Here is a 22,278-nt window from a genome sequence, read left to right on the forward strand (position 1 = left end):
CCTCATCAAATCCAGAAGTGCTGCTCACTGAGACCCTCATCAACAGGGCCAGATTCCATAGGTTGTCCAAAGAGAATGAAGTTGGATACAAATTCATTCCCTAAACCAGTGGTTCTCAACCTTTTTAATGCAGCGACCCCCAACCGGTTGTAAGTCGAGGACTACTCAACCGGTCATAAGTCAAGGACTACTCAACTGGTGCAGCACCATTTGCAGACTGGGACTTTTGGCGGGCTCAGCAGGGCAGAGATAGCCTGGACAATTCCTATTGGCTTTGAAAGCCAATAGAATTAGACTCTATTCAAGAGAGTCTATTCTATTGGCTTTCAAAAGCCAATAGAATAAAAGGGAGTAGCACAGCTAAGGAAAAGGGGAAAAAAATGGCGGACTGCGTTGTTTGGCGACCCCCGTGAAATGGTCGTTCGACCCCAAATGGGGTCCCGACCCACAGGTTGAGAACCACTGGCCTAAACTAAAGCCAAGATCCCTGGTGCTTTGAAAGAAGGAGAAGCTCTGGATTTTATCCAGCTTCCTGGCTCTTGAGCTCCCATAGCCATTGATGCTGATCTGAGCAGCCCCCTTCCAAGATACACGTGGAAGCTTGATCACGCCATTCCTGCCTGCTGATTAAGTAAACATTTCCCAGTTGCTCAAAATCTCTCCCTCCTTGGCATCGACCGGTCAAGAGAAGCAGCCCAGTGTGGAGGCTGAACGGTAGCATCTAAAATATCCTCAGACTGATCCCTTAAATCTGCCCAGTTGCCTGGAATCAATTCCCCCAAGAGGTGCGCTGTTCCCATTGTGTCCACGCAGCCTGATGGGGTTGGGGCCCTGCGGCTCTGACAGATGCCAACCTGGGAAAGGCTGACTGAGGGCAACTGCTATGGGGAGACCGCATGCTGGAGAGATCCCTCCAACCAGCGTCTCATCTATCATCTTGGTGACGCCTCCCTTTCCAGCTGTTTGGGGCCCTTTGCAGATATCATCTCTGCCGCCCTGAAGCCTCCACAAAAGACACGCTGCTCCCACTTGCTGCTGCACGAGGGGCCAAAGCCCACGGGATCCGTCCCTTGTTGGCTTTGGCAGGAACGGGTTGCCTACCTGAGTGGAGGAGGCCTCGCAGCTCCCAGTTCTGGGCATTTCACTCAGTCCTCTGCCCAGCCTTGGCACAGCGGAGGCGTTAATTACAGGCCAGCGCAGGTGTCTTTATGCAACGGCAGGGACTGGCTTTGCCTGCCTTTCAGTGGCAGCCAGTTTGAGTCCCACCTCTACTCCCAGACAGAACTAATGCAAAAGCACTCTGTACATGCTCAAGGCTACCCTCTTGTTAGCGCTTCATACGCTGGCATAGGATGACAGTTCCCAGAATTCAGGCATGGACGGGCTGCTGAGGAATTCTGGGAGTCAAAGTCCACTCAGCAGATGGGGTGACTGTCGCATTCAAGACAGGCTCAGGCGAAGCTTTGAGGGTCCCGGCGGTGCCCCCTCTTTTAGGAGAGACAGTCGAGCCCACGTCCTCCCCAACAGACGCAGGGACTGCCTTTCCCCCAAAGGCTCCGCTGCTGCGTTGAGGGAAGAGCATTTCTCAGCCGGCTCTTGGCGGATCTGCCTCCTACACTTGGCCCAGCAGGCAAGGAGATCTGGCAGAGGCCTCTGAAATGAAACCTTGAACTCATCACCCCTGAAGAGCAAATAGCTCTCTCTCCCCAGCCAGCTGGAACGCCCCACCCTCCCCTCCCCTCCCCTCCCCTCCGGGCCTGACTGCACTTTTCTCACCCTCCTCCCACGCCCCCCATCAGTGGGGAGGGTGCCAATATTCCCGGGAGATAAGAAAAGTGCTTCTCCTGCCAAAGGACCGGTCAGCCAGAGGAGCCGTGGGCAGCCTGGTCAGGAGCCGTTGCTCTTCCAGGGGGAAGCAGTTGGGCAGCAACAGCCAGGAGCAGAGAGGCTTGGGTGAGTCCCGCAGCGGTTGGGGTGGGGGTGAGGCTCCAGGAGACGGAGGGTTCCGTCCGGAGGGGGACAGGCAAGCCACCATTCCCCAAAGCCCCCCCCCCCCAACTCACCTGTTTGGTTTCCAAATACTTGAAGTAGCTAAGAAGGAGTCAGCCTGACCACAAACGAAAAATTCTATGGTCCAAAGGATACCTTTAAGAGTGTTAAAGCACTTTAAAAGAGAGAATTGCAAGAAGGAATATTTGAAAAGCAAGAAGCTCCTTCACTCTTTTCTTGGAATACTTTTCCATGAGGAGTTTTGCAGAAATGAATTTGTTCCTCCTTGCCCAGGGATGAACGGAGACGGGGCACAGGGGTCTCCCTTAGGAACTGCCTCCAGCGTTGAGTATGGGTTGGCACGGAGCTCTTCCTTGGATGGAAAAAAGGGTTCTGGATAAAATTCTTCTAAGTCAGACCTTCATTCCAAAGTTCATTTCTTATACAATGACTGCTGAAGAATACTTTTCCATTCTTAAACGTCAGATGCAGATTCTTTTTTGGGGGAGTAATAGGATGCTCCAAAGCCAATATTTTATTTTGATATGTATACAAATTTAATATCCAGCATTTTTAGTGCAAACTGACAGTTGTGTCTCTCAGACTTGTGGCTGGTTTCCTATGAGGCTGCACTGGGCAAAAGGGATCAAATCAGATTGTAGACCAGAAGAAATTGGTGGGCCAATAAACCAAGCTTCGAGAGCAATCACTCATACACCCAACAAGGGTGTCTCTGAAGATGCTAGTCCTCACTGATTCAAGCATCTTTTGAATCTCCTGCCCCAGAGATTTCTTGGGCCCCTTGAGACCCAAGAAGGACGTGGCTCTGCTTGTCCTGGGAAGCAAACCCACAGAGACCTGTTCTGACCATTTCTGCCCAATAGGTTCCCCAAACTCTTGGGCCACGTGGAGTCTTTGGGGCCACCATTACAGCTTCAATCTGGAGACATTATCCGGCTGAAAAAAGCAGAGAATGATTAAATAGTTGCACAAGAAAGTGGCCATTGTACTCCCACACTACTGTGGGGTGTCTAGTATTGCCTATTTGAGCAGGGAGGGAATAGGATTCCAGGAAGGGGTGCAAAGGCTGCAATTTGGAGGTGGCTTTTTACCTATGTTACCATGCCCGGTGTGTGTGTGTGTGTGTGTGTGTGTGTGCACGCGTGTGCTTTGACCAGCAATCAGCTCTATGCTTCTGCCCAGCACTATATAGAACTTTGAACAATTGTGGATTTTATTTGATCAATATAGTAGTGGATGATGGGAGGTGAAGTAATCATCTCAGCAATACCGTGGCCCCAAACTGATTTTGGGTTATAGCCAAGAAGGCGAGTTTTGAATTGAATTTGAGTTTTGATGGCAAGTGTGACTTTCTGGGGTTCTCTTATGCCCCTAAAGGCAACCGACATGGCCTCAAGCACTGATCAGCTCATCCCGTCTTTCTCAACCTTGGCATCGCTGTAGGTCTTCCATTGCCAAGATTGGGACACACTGAGTTAATCTCTCCATTCTAAGCAGCAGCTCATCAAAATCTCATCAGACCCTCTCATGCCAATTACATCGACCCGTGCCACTCGTCGAGCGGGAAGAGCATGCTGCGTATCCTGTCAGTCAAGGAATTTTGACTGGTGGGATCTTCGCTGTGGCCCCCGCCCTTTGGAACATCTAACCCCCAGAAGTGAGGCAAGCCCCCACCCTTCTGGTTTTTGTATGAAGACCCGGCTTTGCCAGTTAGCATGGGGTCTAAGAGTACCATGCAGCCCTGAGGATGACTGGCTGCTTGATCACACCCCTGCTGCCTTGTGAACCTTTTAGCTTTCTGAATGTTAAACTTTGATTTTTATTTTTACTTGCATGTTTTAACTTGTTCCTAATTCTGCTTTTAATCTGTGCTTTTGTGTGTTCATATGGTCTCGTTACGACGTAAACTGCCCCAGAGTCACTTAGGTAAGATGAGTGGTGTAGAAATTAAATCAACAAATAAAAGAGCCATTTGACAGCCTGTTCCCTCACCATCTTGCCTGATTCTCCAATTAACCTTCAAGCAGCACATTCAGTCCTGAATTGAACACTTGAGCTGGGTTCATTCAACACCCTAAACTAAAACGAGGTAGCTCCCTTTTTGGTTTGGTATGTCATGTGAACACAGCCCTCAGGGAGAACCAGGGAATTGTAGCGCCATCGTAGGCTTCCTCCTGAGAAAAATCTACATCTTTGGAGGCCTACAAAGATGTTCTGAATACCGTGTGTGGCTTTGGGTTACAACAGAAAACAAACCGATGGCAACCTTGGGGTGAACTCAGCTGCCTGGCTCAATTTTGGAATTTTGCAGTTGGCTGGTTGGTTGCACCTTGGACTTCTGTGCTCTGTTCTTGGTGGGGGGGGGACAGATAGAGAGGGAGCAGTGAGATCTTTCTTTGACCAGCCTGGCTGGCTGCAGCGTTGACAAGAGTGGTGTGGTTGTGGGTTCGATTTCCGTGCCTGTTGCCAGAGGTGGGTAAAGAGGACAATGGGCACACGGCTCTGCCAAAGCCTCACCCCACTCAGAACAAGGTGGCCTTCTGGGGAATGGCAAACTTTAAGGCCCCATTGTCACATCCCAGGGTCAACCTCCACCGCCTGATCTGGCTGGCAGGGAACATGTTTGCATACCAGGGCATAATCGTTGTCTTCCAGAATCGGCCAGCCATGTCCGACGTGGAATTTGGACGGATGTCTTTCAAAGAGGAGAGCAAGCGTGTCCCGGCCCAGCCCCACTGGTACGAGCGCTACCTGCAGCCTTGCATCGGGGAGCTGGTGGGCTCGGCCTTCTTCATCTACATCAGCTGCGTTTCGGTCATCGAGAACTCAGAGGGCACCGGGAGGCTGCAGCCGGCCTTGGCTCATGGGTTGGCGCTGGGACTCACCATTGCCATCTTGGGGAATATCAGGTGAAGGAAGGGGCAGCCGTGGGGTTTGGCCAGGGGATGTGGTCAAGGAGGCGAGTCATCCATGAAGGAGCAATGGAGGGAGCTAGAGTACACCGCAGGAGGAGGAAGAGGGCTCTGCTGAATTCAGACAGATCCATCCTCCAGATCACTGCTTCTCAGCCTTGGCAAGTGGAAGGTGGGTGGACTTCAACTCTCAGAATTCCACATCTTTACTGGCTGTGGAATTCTGGGAGTTGGTCCACCCATCTTCAACTTGATAAAGTTGAGAAGCACTGATTGACAGGGCTGCAATCTCAGTTCTCTTTCTCTGCATCGCTCTCCCCCACCATTCCAGTCTCCTGCCTTCCGCCCAAGGAACTGAATGGGTAACCAGGCCAGATTTTAGACATGGGGAGGCCCCCTTCATAGCTGCTGGGGTGTGGGGGGCAAACACTATTGGCAGGGGGAAGGACAACCTAAGCCTGTCTCACTCCTGGACTGGGGCCCTCCTCATGCCCCGGAAAGGTGTAAATATTAGTTTGGTTTTTTGTGTTTATTATTAAATTTATGTGCCATCCATCTTGCTACCCAAAGCAACTCTGCATAGAAGTGCAGGATGAGGCAAGGCCAACAATGGCAGAAGCAAAATGTAGTACAAACTATATCTGAATCTCACACAAGTCAGAAAGTGGACTTGGAGGTTCCACCGATTCTTGTCACTGAATGAAGCCAGAAGATGCCCAAGAAAGGGAACATTTCCACGTCACAGCAGCTGAAATGTCTTGAGTTTTGCTCCCTGCCAGCAGGCAATGGGGTGATCCAGCACCCCTTTTCTGCCAACTTCCCTCTGACCAAACATTTCTCTTTCCCACGCTCTGCCTGCAGCGGAGGCCACTACAATCCTGCCGTTTCCCTGGGGGCCTGGCTCGTTGGCGGGCTGAACATGGTGATGGTCATTCCGTACTGGATCTCCCAATTCTGCGGGGGAATGATTGGAGCTAGCCTGGCTAAGGTATGGCAGAGGATTGGGAAGGGGAGAGCACTTGGGGTGCAAGGGGCCAGCCTTACAAGGTAGACTAGATCAGATGAGCTAACTCTACTTTATTGTAAGATTGCATTAACAGAATATTACAAGTCTGAATGTACTGCACGTCTTTTCCTTGGACCCTTTTACAGCCTAAGAAATGAGGGAGGGTCCCTTCTGAGATGTTTCCTCTTCCACTTTCCCACTCTGGGCTCAGCTGCTTTTTATCTGATTTTCTCCTTGGTTGTTGTTGCCCTGTTTCCCAAGGCCTCTCTCACAGGTGGAGAGCAGAGACTATGGCAGTTGCTGGGTGGTGTTCCATGTGCTCCCAGGCTCGGCTTGTGGTCACTCACTCACAGCCTGTTGAGGCATGCAGATCTTGTAACCTCCCCCCCCCCTTTGCTTTCTACCTGGGCATTCCAGAGAGCTGTGGCTAGAGCAGACAAGGCACAAAACGCTGGTCAACAGCCAGGAAATAATTAAGGATGCACACAAATCACTTTCAATGAACACTGAGGCATAAACGGTTTTCCGAAATACACAAAGACCCAGTGAATTTAAAGGAACACCAACATTTTATGGTATTCTTTACACCAGCGGTTCTCAACCTTTGGGTCGCGACCCCATTTGGGGTCGAATGACCATTTTACGGGGGTCACCAAACAATGCGATCCGCCATTTTTTCCCTCAGGGGGTGCCGCTGCGCATGCACGCCGCACATGGGGTCGGTGCCCCGCATGCGCGCCGCGCATGGGGTCGGTGCCGCACATGTGCACCACACATGGGCCCGGCGCTGCGCGTGCACACCGCACATGGGGTCGACGCTGCCGTGCACGCCACACATGGGGCGGCGCCGCGCACGCACGCTGCGCATGGGGTCAGCCCCCCGCACATGCATGTCGCACATGGGGGTCACCCCTGTGCATGCGTGGCATGCACGGGGTTGGCGCGGTGCACACGCACCGCACATGGGCGCCACCACGCATGGGGGCGGCACATGGGGGCGGCACCGCGCATGGGGTGGCACATGGGGCCGCCGCCGCACATGGGGGCGGCACATGCGCGGTGCGTCCTTATGACCGGGGTCGCCGTATAAAAAGGTTGAGAACCACTGCTTTACACTGTTCATTTGCTTTTCCTCACACTCACAAGCACACTCTTGTATTTTACCTACATCCTTCTCCACTTGGCTGGCAGGCACTAGCCAGAGGGACAGGAGCTGCCCAGTCTGGATCCAAAGATGACTCAAAGAGTGGGGGGCTTCAGGACCTCTTTTCCCCCCTCCCAAAGTCCTTCCTCCGGCGATTCACAAGATTGGCAGCTATTCCTGCTTTGTTTACTTATACATTTGGTAGCCACTGAAGGGATTGGTGGACGGGAGAGTTTAACCACATGCTCAACTTCCTTTAACTGGTTCAGGTGACATTTTTCCTTTGTTTCTTTACCAATTTTTCTTCTTTATCTACCTGCCCAAACAATCTTTTAGACAATATTTCTGGCTTTTCATTCTCTCTGCTTCCATGACTGCTTCATCTTTAGTTACGGCAACCTCAGTCCAGTCTCACAGGGCTTAGGAGGAGGTGTCCAACCCATGGCAGATCTCCCATTGACCCCTTCCCCCCCCAGAAGAACCAGAGTCAGCTAATACGGTGGGCAGAAAAGTGGGTGTCTTGGTGGGTGTTTGGCTTCTGAACATGTCCTTCCTGCTGACCCTCCTTGCTGCCAAAGGAGATGCAAGGAAGGCTGGGAGGTGGGATGTCTGCCTCCATATCCAGCTGTGGCTTCAAGTCCCCCCTAGCCCTTCTTTTCACAAGACTAGACAAACCCAATTCCTGCAGTGGTTCTTCCTATGTTTTATTGCTCTTCTCTGTACTCTTTCCAGAATCTCTACATTATTTTTATAATATGGTGACCAAAACTGGATGCAACGTTCCAAGTGTGGTCTTATTAAGGTATTATAAAGTGATACTAATACTTCACGGTGTTTTGATTCTTTCCCTCTATTAATGCAACCTAGGATTCTGTTGGCTTTTTTGGCAGCTGCCGCACACGGCTGGCTCATAGTTAAATGATTGTCTACTAGGACTTTGAGGTCCCTCTCAAAGTGACTGCTATTGAGCCACATTTCTGTGTGCTTGGTTAGTCCAGATGTATCAGTCTGGAGTAATCCCTCTTTGATGTCTGTCTCAGGTGACCACAGAAAGGGAGAGATATGAAAATGCCACAGGAGCAGCTTTCACGGCCATCACCTCAGATCATCAGCTCCCAGCTGCTGTGGTGGGGGAGATTGTGATGACCATGTTCCTGGTGATGGCTGTCTGCATGGGGGCCATTAATGAGAAAACCAAGAGTCCACTGGCACCCTTCTGCATTGGCTTCACCGTCACCGTGGACATCCTGGCTGGGTGAGTAGGCCAGAAGGCTGGTAGGAGGTTTTGCCCAGGTCCAGGAGGAAGATCTTTCTGCACAAATGCCCAACGGCAAGCCCCGTCTTCTGCACCAACATTTTCTGCTATTGAAATGCTTCTTACAACTATCTTTAAAAGGGGGAGCAGAGAGCCAGCTCTGGAGAGATCCAGGAAGGCTCCACAAAAATGTATCCAAAGGCTTCCTTTTGCTGATGCAACATCCATTCTACTGCCTCAATACCTATGCTCTATAGCAGTGGTCCCCAACCTTTTTGGCACCAGAAACCAGTTTCATGGAAGACAATTTTTCCATGGACCTGGGGGGGGGAGAGGAGGAGGAGGAGCATGCAACCTAGATCCCTTGCATGCTCAGTTTACAGTCGGGTCTGCTGTGTGGCCCAGTTCTTACCAGGGCCTGGGGTTGGGGACTCCTGCTTTATACGATTTTCAGACAAGAGATTTTGACTTGGTTTGGAAAAAAGGCAACCCATTGCCCACAAAATTTGTTCCCATTGATATTAACAGCCCCCTTCTGCAAAACAAAAACACCTGCCATATTAAATATTAAAGGAGCAACATTACTACCTATTTGTGTGGATCACCTCCATCTCCATCCTCCTTCACTCCCCTTCTCCCCCCCAGATGTTAACACAGGTACAGATTACATACAATGTGCCCTCACTTCTCTACCTAAACCAAAAGGTGCTTCTTCCATCCTGGAGGACAGGCAGGGGCAGAGCTGGTTTCAAGATTAGGTGAACTTGTAGCATTTCCACGTCTCAGAATACTGATATAAAAACATTGGCAGATGAAAGAAATAACTGCACACATGCTCAGCACAACCAGGGCCTTTGGGAGAGGGAAGACTGGCGGCCACGATGGCTGATCCTGAGCCCTTACCAACACCCTGGAGTGCTCCTGCTCCCTGAGGGTTTAAGGTCTGTTTTGGAAGGAATGTAGCCTGTGGGAAGCACAAGGAAATAAAACTCACCCCCATGAGCTTGCCTGGGCATCTTCTGAAACCAGGCTGCCATTTGCAGCCCAAATTTGACGCAGGAGGGAAGTAGTGTTGCTGTTATTACACATTATAGCTAGCCAGCTCCCTCATGAGACTGCAGGGCCTCCTGACCTGCTGGACAGCTCCACTGCCTGGCTGATGGACAGAGCCCTGTGGCTTGGGGGGGGGGCGGCTTAGGGTGGGCAGAAACAGCTCTTGGGGCCTGACTGGGGAGAACCCTGTCCCTGGCACTCTTAGCTACTAGGATCCAGGGTGCCCGACTGGGCACTTGGGCCCTTCATGCCCAGAAGCCTTCAAACTCAGCATCTCTCCATCATCATTGAAGTTTTGTCTAGAGCAGTGGTTCTCAACCTTTTTAATGCCGCGACCCCCAACCTGTCGTAAGTCGAGGACTACCCAACTGGTCATAAGTCGAGGATTACCCAACCGGTCGTAAGTCAAGTACCTTCCCTGCCCGGGAGCGCCATGCATGCGTGGTGCCGCCCCCTGTGCCGGCCGAGGCCTAGCTGGCAAGGGGCAGCGACGGCGCAGGGCGACCACCGGCTGGGCCACCAGCAGGCCCAGCCCAGGCAGGTAAGGCACCCGCTGGGCCCCACATGCGCCAGCAACCCTCCCTGCACTCACCAGCCTCCCACCTCCCACCCCTGGCCCTCTTTTACTTACTTTTAGTAGTTGCTCAGCAGGGAGGGAAGCTTTCCTTGCAGCACCGTTTGCAGACTGGGGCTTTTGGCGGTCTCAGCAGGGCAGAGACAGCCTGGACAATTCCTATTGGCTTTTGAAAGCCAATAGAATTAGACTCTATTCAAGAGAGTCTATTCTATTGGCTTTCAAAAGCCAATAGAATAAGAGGGAGTAGCGCAGCTAAACAAAAGGGGAAAAAAATGGCGGACAGCCTTGTTTGGCGACCCCCGTGAAATAGTCGTTCGACCCCAAATGGGGTTGCAACCCACAGATTGAGAACCGCTGGTCTAGAGGAAGTTTCAGTCCTGTCCTACCAGCAATCAGGGAGAAGAACGCCCATCAACTGATAAAATAAGAGAGACCACAGATGGCCACTACATATTTAAATTGCACTTTAGCTGCTAAGTAATTTTCCCCAGCTGTTGCCTACAGAGATCAGCAAGTGGACGGAAGAGGGTAGCCTTCAAGGAGGGGTCCTGGAAACCCCGGGGGAATCTCCTCCTGACATTGACTCAGCTGATACTCAGGGCCCATTGCCCACTGGCATCTTCCTTATAGATCCATATCAGGATATTCCCCCCCCCTCCAAATTGTTGGCGCCTCAGGACAAAATCCCTGGGAGTGTCTGCTACTTCTTTCAAAATAATAGAATGACATGACAGTTGACCACCCATTGGCCAGTGTGTGTGGGGGGGTATGGGTGTGTGTGTGTGTGTGTGTTCTGTTTCTAGCCATCCAGAAAAAACATCTCGCCCTGCAGTGCTTTGCCTGCTGCTTTTCTAAAGACCAATTGAAACATGCTCTGCAGCATCCCTTCCCCTCCCGGAGTCCTTTGCTTGTCCCCGGAGGCTCATGTTCTAGTTATTTCCATGTCACTTCAGGGTACCCGGGGGAGGCTTGCATGCGTTGGCCTGTTGGCCCAACTGAAATTGGACTTGTCTTGGTGAATGTCTTGGGGTGGGGGCATTGTAAGCATTGCCAATTAACTCTGCACTCAGTGAGGATAAAAGGGGTGGCAAAGAAGGCGCCTCTAGGGGCTTCTTTGCCCAGAATGGAGAATCCAGAAGCTTTGAGAACATTACCGGGAGTGACGCCTTCATTCTGTCAATCTTTCTTCTCTATTCAGGGGAGCCGTTTCTGGAGCCTGCATGAATCCAGCCAGAGCTTTTGGCCCTGCAGTGGCTGCCAACTACTGGGACTATCACTGGGTGTACTGGGTGGGCCCCATGGGGGCTGCGCTTCTGGTGGGCGCATTGATAAGGTACGTGGCAGGTTTTCAAGGCCTTCCGGAATGCCCGGGGGGGGGAGCTGTATGGATCTGGAGGGGGGGGGGAAACCTCATTCCAGCAAGCAAGTCCCTCTTCAAGGGGTTGCCTGGCTGGGTTAGTTGGATCCTTGGCTGGAGCAGGACTCAGGATTAATTGAGTCTATCAGCAGTGATTCCTGAATAACAGTCAAAGGAACTTCCAAGGCAGAGTGTCTGAGATCTTAAAGGATCCCTGGTTTGTGGGAGAACGAGAATGAGGAAGTGTTTGGCATGCAGGAGACCCCACATTTAGTCCTGGTAGGTCCAAGCCAGGCAGGAAACACACACACATAGAACTGAATCAGTGACATCTTGGCCCATGTCAGGAATGGATGCGTCAAAGCCTCAGGGCAGCCTGTTGCTTCTCAACTGCTTCTGTTTGGCCACTCAAAGTTTTTAATATGACAGAAGGCATAAATAAGGCAACACATGGGAAGCAATCACATTAGCTTTTAATTAATCTAATTGCAATTATGTTTACAAGTAACGTGTGGCTTTGCCTGACTATGCCAACTTTTTAAAATTTGGCTCGTGCGCCATTCAAAAGCCAGAGGTCAGACTGTGTCCACGCTGGTCTTGGGAACCTTGTTCTTGCATCCCCACATGGTGATGGCATGTACTCCGGAGGAGTGCTGGATTTGGAGTCCAGAGAACATCTGTAAATGCTCTGAGAAGTCAAGATGTTTTAGCAGCCTTCTGTTCGGGTATGGTCGGTGAAAACAGCCTGAACCACTCCTGTATGGTCTCAAACAAAGACTTTCACCTCTGTTACATGAATCTCACCAGACTGACTGCGTTCCCCTGGGAATGGACAGATAAGGCTCCAGGGATTCTGGGGGAGATCAGGCTGTGCTGCCCCCTGCAGTGCGAGGACTCCAAACCTGCCCCCCTCTTAACACCTCCCTTCAGTCTAGCTCAGGGATAGGCCACCGTGGCTCTTTTATGGCTCGTGGACTTCAACTCCCAGAATTCTGGAGCCAGCCACGCTGAGGGGAAAGCGAGAGGTTTCCAAGCTGAGCCATGCTGGCTCAGGAATTCTGGGAGTTGAAGTCCATGAGTCATAAAGCGGCCCAGGCCTAGGCGGGAGGTAGGCAACCTTGGCTCTTTTATGGCTCGTGGACTTCAACTCCCAGAATTCCGGAGCCAGCCACGCTGAGGGGAAGGGAGAGGTTTCCAAGCTGAGCCATGCTGGCTCAGGAATTCTGGGAGTTGAAGTCCACAAGTCATGAGGGGGCCAAAGTTTCCCCCATGCTGGCTCAGGAATTCTGGGAGTTGAAGTCCACCAGTCATAAAAGAGCCAAGGTTCCCCACCCTTGGTTTACACAGGAACAAACCCAGAGGCCAGATTGTTTACGCAGAGAGTTCTTTCACTGTCATTCTATCACCATCTTCTTCCTCCCTTGTGCAAGTGAGATGCGGGGAAAGGCAGTGTCTGACGTTGGTATCATAAATTAACCAGACAGGCTAGGTTTGTGCAGCAGGCTTAGCCATAAATGATATTCAATCAAGGACAATGTGAGCTATGTTCAGCTTGGAAAAGGCAGAATAAGAGAGCTGGAAGGGACCTTGGAGGTCTTCTAGCTCCGGGTTAAGTGGAGACTTGGAAGTTGTTGCTTTTTAGAGAAATGAAAGGCAGTCAGATCATAACATGGACGTCAGAATAAACTCAGAACAACGGCAGGAGAAAAAAATCCTAAAATGTAGGCACAAGGGAGAACAATTTCAGCGAGAGAGAAAAAACAAAGCAGGCTGTGCAGCCACCGGGATATCCAACCTTGGCTACCGGTGGGTTTCAACTCCCCGAATTTCCCAGCCAGCTTTCCTTAAAGTTGCCAGCTAGGACACCCCGGCTGTAGGGTTCCGGCTCCCCCCTGCCCAGAGAAGGAGGGGAAGGGCGGTGGGCCGCCTCCCTCCTGCAAGGCCAGCTGGTCCCACGGCTCTCTCCTTTCCTCCTCCAGGTTCTTGATCGGGGACAGCAAGACGCGCTTCTTCCTCAAGTGAGGGGCCCTGCCGGGACCGCCGCCCCCCCGTCCCCGCGCGACCCCAGGTTGCCGCCGCCGCCGCCCTTGCCCGGGGAAGAGACTGGCACAAGCGGGGCTCCACCAAGCGTTCATTTTTGGCCCTGAAAAAGGGGCGGTGTGGTGTTTTTTTCCCATGGTTGCAAACCTGGGACATTCTGCCTCTCCTGTTTTGAAACGCTGCCTCGAAGGAGAGAGACAAAGGCGAAGAGGCGGCGGCCCCGGCAGATCCACCAGCCGAAGCGTGGAAGCCGCTCCGGGAGGAGCTTCGGCCCAAACGGCCTCCGGGGACCCGGGTGAAGCGCTTCCACCGACCGGATCCCATCTGGAAAGGGGCTCCTTCGCCCAGCCGAGCGGGAGGAAGAGCCGGGCTGGTCCGGCTCCCACGGCGATGCCCTGAGCTCTCGGGACACCTCGGCCGGGCTCGGAGAGGCCCAGCCGCTCCCTGGGCGTGGACCCTCCCCGGCGGAGCTTCCCTCCCCAGAGAGCGTCCCCTTAGCGGCCTCCCTGTGGCCCCGAAGCCTCTCCGCCCATGCGCGGGGCTGCAGCCAGGCGCCTCCCCGCCCTCCGGCGCCTTGAGAGGCTTTGGCCCAGATGCCCCCCAAACCCCCGCGCTGGCCCCGGGCCTTGCGGGGGGAGCTCCCCTCCCAGCCGCTTCCTGGACCCGCCACCCCCCAAGTCCCCGAGACTGGCGCCCCCGCCCCGAGAGCCGCCTCCCCGCGCCCTTCGAGAGGCGCTGCGCGGCGGGGGTTCTCGGAGCGGAGACCCCGCCCGGGCTGGGCCGCGGCCGGCGGTCGCCCTGCCCGAAGGAGCCGGCGCTGCGCTTTGCCTGCTGGGATCGGGAGAAGCCGGGATCCGGAGACGGCCGCGGCCCTGGGGAGGTCTTTCGCTCCAAGCCAAGGCCGCGGCGCTCTGCGGCCAGTTAAGGGGGCCGCCGGGCCGGGTCTTTCCCCGCCGCCTCGCCGAGCACTGAGCCAGCGGCTGCTTTGCACAAACCTGAACGCGGAACTGCAGGTGGACAATGGGGACACGTCCTGGCCTTGCACACCAGCATATGGGGAGAGGACTGTGGAAGTTTGGGTGATAACGTTGATCCTCGAGTTAGCTCCTGCCTGCGGTGGAGGGGCGTCCTCTTTGCTAGCCTCCTATTGCTTGGCTGTTACGCAAGCACTGGTTACTTAACCATTATCTATTGAATTAGCCACAGATTGTTGGATTAAGCTACTGTTTAGTTTGGGATCGGAGTACTGCCTGGCCTCCACCAGTGTTCAAACCATCCTCTCCCAAGCAGATCTACAGCTGTGCCGCACTTCTGGAGATACTAACTAGCACATTAGGCTGAACTCACAAACCATAATAATAAAGTGAAAACCCAGAAAAGCACACTGATGTCTGGGCCCCTGACGTGATCCCTGAGTAGGAACACAGCTGTGGGTGGCGGGTTAAGCACAGTTTGTGGTTTAGCACGTTTGAGCAGCTCCAAGCCGCCAGGGTGGCTGACATCTGGATGAAGGGGGCCATTTTCCAGATTGCTTGGCTGTCATCTGGGACTTTGCCCCCTCAGCCTCCTCCCATTTCAGGATCTGCTGGGGTGGGGGTGGGAGACTGCCGATAAGTTGAAGCATCTCAGAGCAGTGATGGATGGGAGCCCTTCAGCACATAAAAGCTCTTGTGCTTCCCAGCCTCTCCAAAGTTAAAATTGTGCCATCTGGCAGTTGGAGGAACTTACTGAGCTGCAGTGAATTGTTTGTTCTCTGAGCTTTTTCAATCGATCACCAAAGCAGGAGGAGCCCTCCTATTAATGCAATGAGAGTGAGATGACCCTTATCTAAGACCTGCCCTTATCTGCAACAAAGCACATAATCACCCAGGGAAGTGTTGAGCTGGAGTGTGAGGCCATAAGCTTTCATCTCTGCTGGCTAATACAGATGTTTCTTTAATAAGCAGTGCTAAAATGTCAGGTGCTGGGTTGAGGCTGCTGGTGCGGAGCCACAGAAGACAACCCACAGAAGGGGTGGGGGCAGGGGGCTTCTTTTTCTTGCTGTGGATGTCAGGCGAGGGAGAAACAGAACTTGTAGGAAAGGGGGGGGGGAGGCTGCTGATGGAAAGAAGGTTCTAGAGTGCAGGGGGGAGGCTCTTAGTTATTTTGACGGGGGGGGGGGGGCTAGAGCTACTTTCAAGAGGCCTCTAAGAATAATGGGTGGGTAAAAAAGGGCTTACTAACTCAGCTTACAGTTTTGTAAATGTTGTAAATGTTCAGGAATTATTCATCAAGAATTCTTTGCTGCTGAAAAACATGAAGGATAACAGAAGAAAGCCCCATTTATCTCCAAAAACGCTTTGAATCACCTTTTAAGGGTGTGCCGTGACTGAGAGGTGTGCAAGAAAGAGCAAAGGTGGGGGGGGGAGAGAGAGACTCCTTAGCAAGCACAAGGAGCACATTGACATGTTCACTTATTTTGCTCAGCTGCCATGGAAATGAGTGCTTGCTTGTTGCATTGGGTTGTGTGAACTGACATACTGTGGTTTGTAAAAGAAGATGGATGGCTTTCAGTGGAAGTCAGACCTAATCCAGTGTGGTTTGTCTACTAAATCACGATAAAACAAACTGTGCCTTAGTGCAAGTGATTTATTTTTAAGGTTTGTTGAGGGAGAGAGGGCCACAGTTCTGGAGTCATTGACTGCCTGCATAATATAAAAGGCGAGGAAGTCCCTGCAGATTTTACTCCGCTACGTTACTCTGGGGGGGGGGGGCACTGCTCATCTCCGTTTCAAGGCCATTGAGCCAACACTGTCCAAGGACATTTCTGTGGTCATGCAGCCAACATGATGTCATGGAGCACTTCCTACTGTCACCGTACCCATTTATCTACTCACATTTGCATGCTTTGAATGGCTAGGTTGGTAGGAGCTGTGGTGAGGATGGGAGCTCACCCAGTTGAGTGGCAGTTGGGTCTCGAACCTGGGCTGCCGGCTTTCCAGCTGACAAGCCCAGCAACTTAACCACTGAGCCACCCACACCGCCCTCATCTGCATGATATGATGGGCTAAAAGGTTAATACTTTTGCCATCATCTCTTCCTCCCTACCATACTCGGCACTGTGACTTCATCCAAACTAAAGTTTTGTCTTGGTTTGGGAGTTTCTGAGACCGAGACATGTCCCAAAGGTCCAAGTCCTTGCTTTGGGAAGCTGGAAAAAGTGCAGCTTTTTTGAGACCAGACAACCTGCAAAGCTCCAGGAATGAGGTAGGGCTGAAACGCTGGTGCAGAGAGCTGCTTAACGGAATGCCTGGAACATGTCTGTCTGCTGCAGTGGGGGAGGATGGTCCTTCAGCAGGTCTGCTCCTGAGTGATTTAGAGTTTAAGGCCATTCTTTGAGTTGGGTTGGAGGCCCCTGGCAGAAACTGGTGGCCTGGTCTTCCCTAGACCCAAAGGGATGAAGCTGTCAGTTCTCCCATATCCGTAGTTGAGACCCTAACTCCAAACTAGTGTTGCAGCTCTGGACACAAGATCCCCCCCCCATCCTTTCAGTCTTGTCCTTCCCATCTTTTGTCTGTTTACACACCACAGCTGAGGGAGATCCCAGAGGGAGGAGCTTCACGTGAGGTTTTTTTGGGTCTGCATCTTCAAAGCATTGCCATGGCAACCCATTTTGCCAGCATCTTCCTACAGCCTGTCCTCATTATTAAGAAGGCTTGTCCCATTTTTCTCTCAAAACTATTTTTGCTTTCTTGGAAGGAGATCCAAATTAGAATTGCCCTTGTAAATCATTGCATAAAAACAAGGAAGCAGTGGGAGACATCAAGGGTTCCACAGTCCACTAAACAATTCTGCATCTGCAACTTGATCCCCCCCCCCCAGACTCAAGCACCTGCTGGTGCTCTTAAATGCTCTTTTCATCTTGCCCAAACTATGTTTATCCATCAACCTGGAGAGGCAAACAGCTGAGACTGCAAAGAGGAGCATTGCAGGGAAAAAGGAAATTGTCACCAATGCCTGAATGAATAAAGAAGAAAGGACAACTCTAGCCCCGAAAGAAAAGAAAGACAACCAGGAATGTCAGCTTCTTTCAGATAGCAGCTGGTTTTTAGAGCCTTCAGCAAGTGACCTTGGCTTTCCATTAGCTTCAGAAAGGGCATCTCGGCCTCAGGTTGAAAGGCAATGATCTTGCCAGTCAGTCCAAATTAGGTGTAGCTCACTGTGTCAGGGAAACCTATAAAATGGACTTACAGTTCAGCGAAATGACCAGGAGTGAATATGTCCTGCGAACGCAGATCTCCTTTCAAGAAATGGACCTCCAGTGTTAGAGCATCCACAACTTCTTTCCTCCAGAAGTTGTGGATGTTTCAATACTGCAGGTTTTAAAGAAGAGACTAGACAACCGGTTCTCTGGAATGGTATAGGGTCTCCTGCTTGAGCAGGAGGTTGGACTAGCTGACCTCCAAGGTCCCTTCCAGCTCTGTTATTCTGTAAAATGGCACTAGGAAGGGTAGTCCTGCAGGCAAAGAAGGTGGTCCGTGAGGATGCTTCTGTGGCAGAACCTCAGAGGGCTGGGCAGCAGCATCTGCCTTATGGGTTTGGTGTGGGACTCTACCTTGGTTTCTCCTCCCACTAAGCACCAGCTGACCACGGGAGTACAGCCACCAGATGCTTCCCTTAAGTGGGGTGGGATTTGGGACAGTCGGAGTAGCCAATTGCCAACTTGTCAGATCAGCCAGTTGCAGGTGAGGAGGGGACACCCAGGTGAAGTAGGGGAAGTGCCCCATCCTGAGCATTCAGGGTCTAAGTATTGGTGGGCGGGAGGAACTTCCTGGTTCCTTTCCTCCACTTGCCCTCACAATCGTGTGTTGGTGCTTGGAGCAGAATGAGAAGATCCATTGTCAGTAGGGCCATATGAGCCCCTGACCTGGTCCAGATAAGCCAGCCCCAAGTCAAAAACCTGGGAGGCTCAGAACTGGCAACAACAGCAGATCCCTCAGGATTTTATTAGAGAGTAACTCCACAATGTAAGAGCATTTCCCAGTTGATCCCTGGTCCCAAAGCACATGGGTGCCCCTAGACCAGCGGTTCTCAACCTATGGGTCGCGACCCCATTTGGGGTCGATCGACCATTTCACGGGGGTTGCCAAGCAAGGCTGTCCGCCATTTTTTTCCCCTTTTCCGGCGGGTGCCTCACCTCCCTTGGGCTGGGCCAGCTGGTGGCCCAGCCAGTGGTTGGCCTGCTCCGTCTCTGCTGCTTGCCAGCTATGCCTCGGCTGGCGCAGGGGGCGGCACCACGCATGCGTGGCGCTCCTGGGCAGGGAAAGTCCTCGACTTACGACCGGCTGGGTAGTCCTCGACTTACAACCGCTTTAGTCCTCGACTTACAACCGCTTTAGTCCTCGACTTACGACCGGTTGGGGGTCACGGCATTAAAAAGGTTGAGAACCACTGCCCTAGACCCAGCACACAAGGTCCCAGGTGGTCTCGTCCAGCTGACCCCATTCCCTCCCTGGCGTGGGACAGAGGCACCTCGTCTCTTTCCAGGCTGAGCATATTCTCTCCCAGGATGGAGTGATCTGAACTACCTCCTGGGGGCTGAGATTGGGGTGACGTCCCAGATAGTAACATAAAAACCCCTCCCAAGAGGAAAGACAGGAATAAAAAGACAGGAAAGTCCCTCTCATTTGTGGGACTGGAACAACAAAATGGCTGTGCCCCAAATCGTGCACCGGGTCTTCTCGCTGGGTTCTCCCCAGAGCATGGATTCCTGAAGGCAGCCCGGAGGTCTTACGGAGCCCTTGGAGGGAGCGACTGTTGACACTGATTTCTGCTACAAAGAAGATTGACAAAGGGGTCATCCGTCTTCCTCAAACTTAGGAAGACCTGAACTCAAACCGAGGAAGATGTGCCTGGCCACAGACCTGGGATTATCAAGCAATGGGGGAAGGGCCCTCAGTTGAGCGCTAGGAGAGGAAAGAAATGACAAGGTTCGGTTATAAGGCGGAGGCTGGGAATAGTGGCTTACTCACTGCTAGTAATCCAATTGAAAAAGGTGCCAGGTGGTGGTGATGATGATGGCAAGGCCACCTTGCTGGGCCAGGTTCTCATTGTCCTCTCTAGGATCTTCTAGAGAAGCTGGATGCTGCTGCAGCGTTGACTCTCCAGCTGCGCCTTTGCATGTAAGGATGCTTGAGAGAGAGAGACACGTATCGCCCTGGGAAAGCCGCTTTCTGCTCACCTTTTGCTTGGTAAGCTGGACCCAGGCCTTCCTGGCTGATGTAATCAACCCTGAATTGCAAGATAGCAAGAACCCACCTAGCAGAAATATAAGGATTGCAATAGGACACCCCCCCCCATTTCCATTGTTGTTGTCAACAAAGAGAAATAAGACATTAGACAGCCTTTATGCAAAGTGACTGGGAAAAAAGGTCACCCTATAGTTTATTTATGCTAGTTGTTGTAGCCCTTCAGGAAGGGCCATTGAAGGTGCCCTAAACAAAGCAGCTTCTTTGCACCTGCCCCAGCTGTGCAGCCCAATTCCATGTCTGGGAGCAGATGTGCTTTTACAGAAGAATCAGGCTGTGCCTGTGTAGTTGGCTGGGGGATTGAAAGCAAATTCATTGGATGGAGAGCGGTCTTTCCAAAGCCATGAGTGTGTGGCGTACTTAGAAACTGTTCAGATCCCTCTGAGGTATTTACCTGGTCAGGACCGGGGCAGCTACAAGCCATGGAGAAGTCCCTGGGGAAGGTCTGCAATCTGCCTTTGAAGATGAAGAGTCTGAGGTGGCGCAGCAGTTCGAGTGCAGTACCGCAGGCCACTTTAGCTGACTGTGTTCAGCAGGTCAGCGGTTCAAATCTCACCGGCTCAAGGTTGACTCAGCCTTCCATCCTTCCAGGGTAGGTAAAATGAGGACCCAGATTGTTGGGGGCAATGTAAATATATATATACATTGCCTACTGGTGTACACCGCTTAGAGAGTGCTTGCACTTAAAGCGGTATATAAGTCTCATAAATGAATAAATAATAAATAAATACCCCCAGTCCAATTTTCACGGACAATTTCTTCCCTATCTTGGCAGGTAACAATCAGGCCTCCAGGCAGCTAAAAGGGAGGGAAGACAAGCAGGGTCCAGAGGCTGGTTGCACTGCCACGCCAGCTGCTCTGCAAGGGAAGCTGGCAGAGGGGGCAAGTGCTGGGCGGTCCGGCAGGGTTCACACTGAGCAAACTGGAGTACAATTGGCTGTTTTTTTTCAACACACAAAGTCATACATCATGGTTTGGAAGCCAGTGTGATTGAGTTCACACAACGCACAATAAAGCAGAGCTAAAGAAATCAGGTTTTGCCTTAGTGCACCATGCAAACTCAGCTGTGGAATGCTTAAATCTTAGATCACTGATGCCAAAGGAGTCCCAAAGGTGCTTTTTTTTTTTTTGAAAAGGAAACTGGACTTTCTTGGTTTTTTTCCCTTGAAAATGTGTTGCTTCTCATCCAAGAAGCTTCTTCAGTTCTGACACCTGGAAAACACCTTTGGGACAATCCACACCTAAGATGATTAAGAATACAGACATTGATTTCAAAGGAGAAAACAGGACAACATCCATACGTGCTGTTGGAATTGCTGTGGAATTTCAAGGCCCATAACCTGGACAGGGAGCAGCAGCATATGGAGAGCCTGTGGATTGTGGGGGCTTCACCTGCCTCAAATCAACCCTGGATTCCTCTCCACGTTTTTCTGAGCATTTTTCATCCAGTTCAGTTTAGTGAAAGAATTTTCTTCAGAATTTCCCACAAATAAAATGGTGGGTTTCTCCTTCCTTTTTAGGGTTAAAATCTCATGTCCAAAAAGTTTTTGCCCACTGTGGGGGATAAAGCATGAACCAACCAAAATGAAGTGGATGCCACTGGCTGCTGCGTGGAACTCATTGGTGAGCTAAAAAGAAGAACCAGATGTGGCATTCTTGCGTTGTTTAATGAGCTGAGCAAGATGTGCATTTTTGTTCCATTCTTGTAATCTGATTTCTCAATGTCTCAGTCTCCAGGTTCTTCAGAGGAAGAGAAATACTCCAGCAATTCTCCAGCAGCTTCACTGGAGAACTGGGGGGGGGCTTCACCCCAGATGGAGAGGTCCAGGGCTTTTTTTGTCATAGAACGCCCAGAACGGAGTTCCGGCACCTTTTTTGGATGGAACCTTGTAGGGTAGGCAAGGCGTATGACGTGTGTGAGTTCCGGCACCTTTTTTTTTTTTTTTTACAAAAAAAGCACTGGAGAGGTCTCATGTCATCATCTATCCAGTGGGGTCCTGGACCTTTTTGGAAAAAGGGGGGGGGCAGCTGTGGTTCCCTGCTCTCTTCACAGCACAAGTAAACACCCTCTTCTGAAAGGGCTGGGCAACCCCTGCTTCTAGACACCCCCATGAGTCTTGGTTCCTTTGCTCAACTGCAGATGAATGGGTGGAAAAGCATCCTTGGCGGGGGGGGGGGTTGTTGTCCAGCATCTCTTGGCAGGACTCCCCCTGCTTGGCCTGTCATTTTCTCCTTTCTACCTCCAGATTGGAGCAACACATTTTGATCAGGCAGCAGAGAACCTGGACACCTGCAGGCAGCTGAGCTGTCAGCAACTCCTTTCAGATAATTGTCCTCTTTGTGTTCTTGTCTGCTCCCTGTGTATGGGAAGTGCACTGAGTTTCCCTTGGAATGGGGAGCAGAGTTGCCAGCTATTTTCCAGCCCAGCCAACTGCTGCTTGGCCAGTCCAAGGGGTCTCCCACGGGAGAATCAGCCCAGCGGGGGAGAGAGCAGGAGGCATCATTTCATTTATTCACAGTTTCACTGATGGATTAGCAGAGACAATTTTAATGAACAGGACCAATTGCTTCTTTGATACAATGGTAATTCAGCACCACTGTGGGGAAAAGGCTTGTAGGATTTTGCAATCCATAGGA

General features: G+C 51.7%; 1 protein-coding gene across 3 annotated transcripts; it reads left to right on the forward strand.

The window, feature by feature from the left end:
- Window positions 1-1,796: 1,796 nt before the first annotated feature.
- Window positions 1,797-14,736, forward strand: AQP8 (aquaporin 8). Of its 3 annotated transcripts, none has more exons than XM_039349685.1 (6): window positions 1,797-1,953; window positions 4,666-4,919; window positions 5,784-5,910; window positions 8,113-8,327; window positions 11,156-11,290; window positions 13,294-13,336. In XM_039349685.1, exons 2-6 carry the CDS (start codon window positions 4,678-4,680, stop codon window positions 13,334-13,336), a joined length of 762 nt encoding a protein of 253 aa, XP_039205619.1. In that variant the 5' UTR covers window positions 1,797-1,953; window positions 4,666-4,677. The 3 variants fall into 3 exon arrangements, with proteins under 3 accessions (XP_039205619.1, XP_039205620.1, XP_039205618.1); XM_039349686.1 differs by lacking the exon at window positions 1,797-1,953 and adding an exon at window positions 4,463-4,482; XM_039349684.1 differs by lacking the exon at window positions 1,797-1,953 and having other exon boundaries at window positions 4,678-4,919; window positions 13,294-14,736.
- The last annotated feature ends 7,542 nt before the right edge of the window (window positions 14,737-22,278 follow it).

Source organism: Crotalus tigris, unplaced genomic scaffold (genome assembly GCF_016545835.1).
Source record: "Crotalus tigris isolate CLP2741 ecotype Arizona unplaced genomic scaffold, ASM1654583v1 scf7180000018301.7375997, whole genome shotgun sequence".
Classification (NCBI taxonomy): Eukaryota; Metazoa; Chordata; class Lepidosauria; order Squamata; family Viperidae; genus Crotalus; species Crotalus tigris.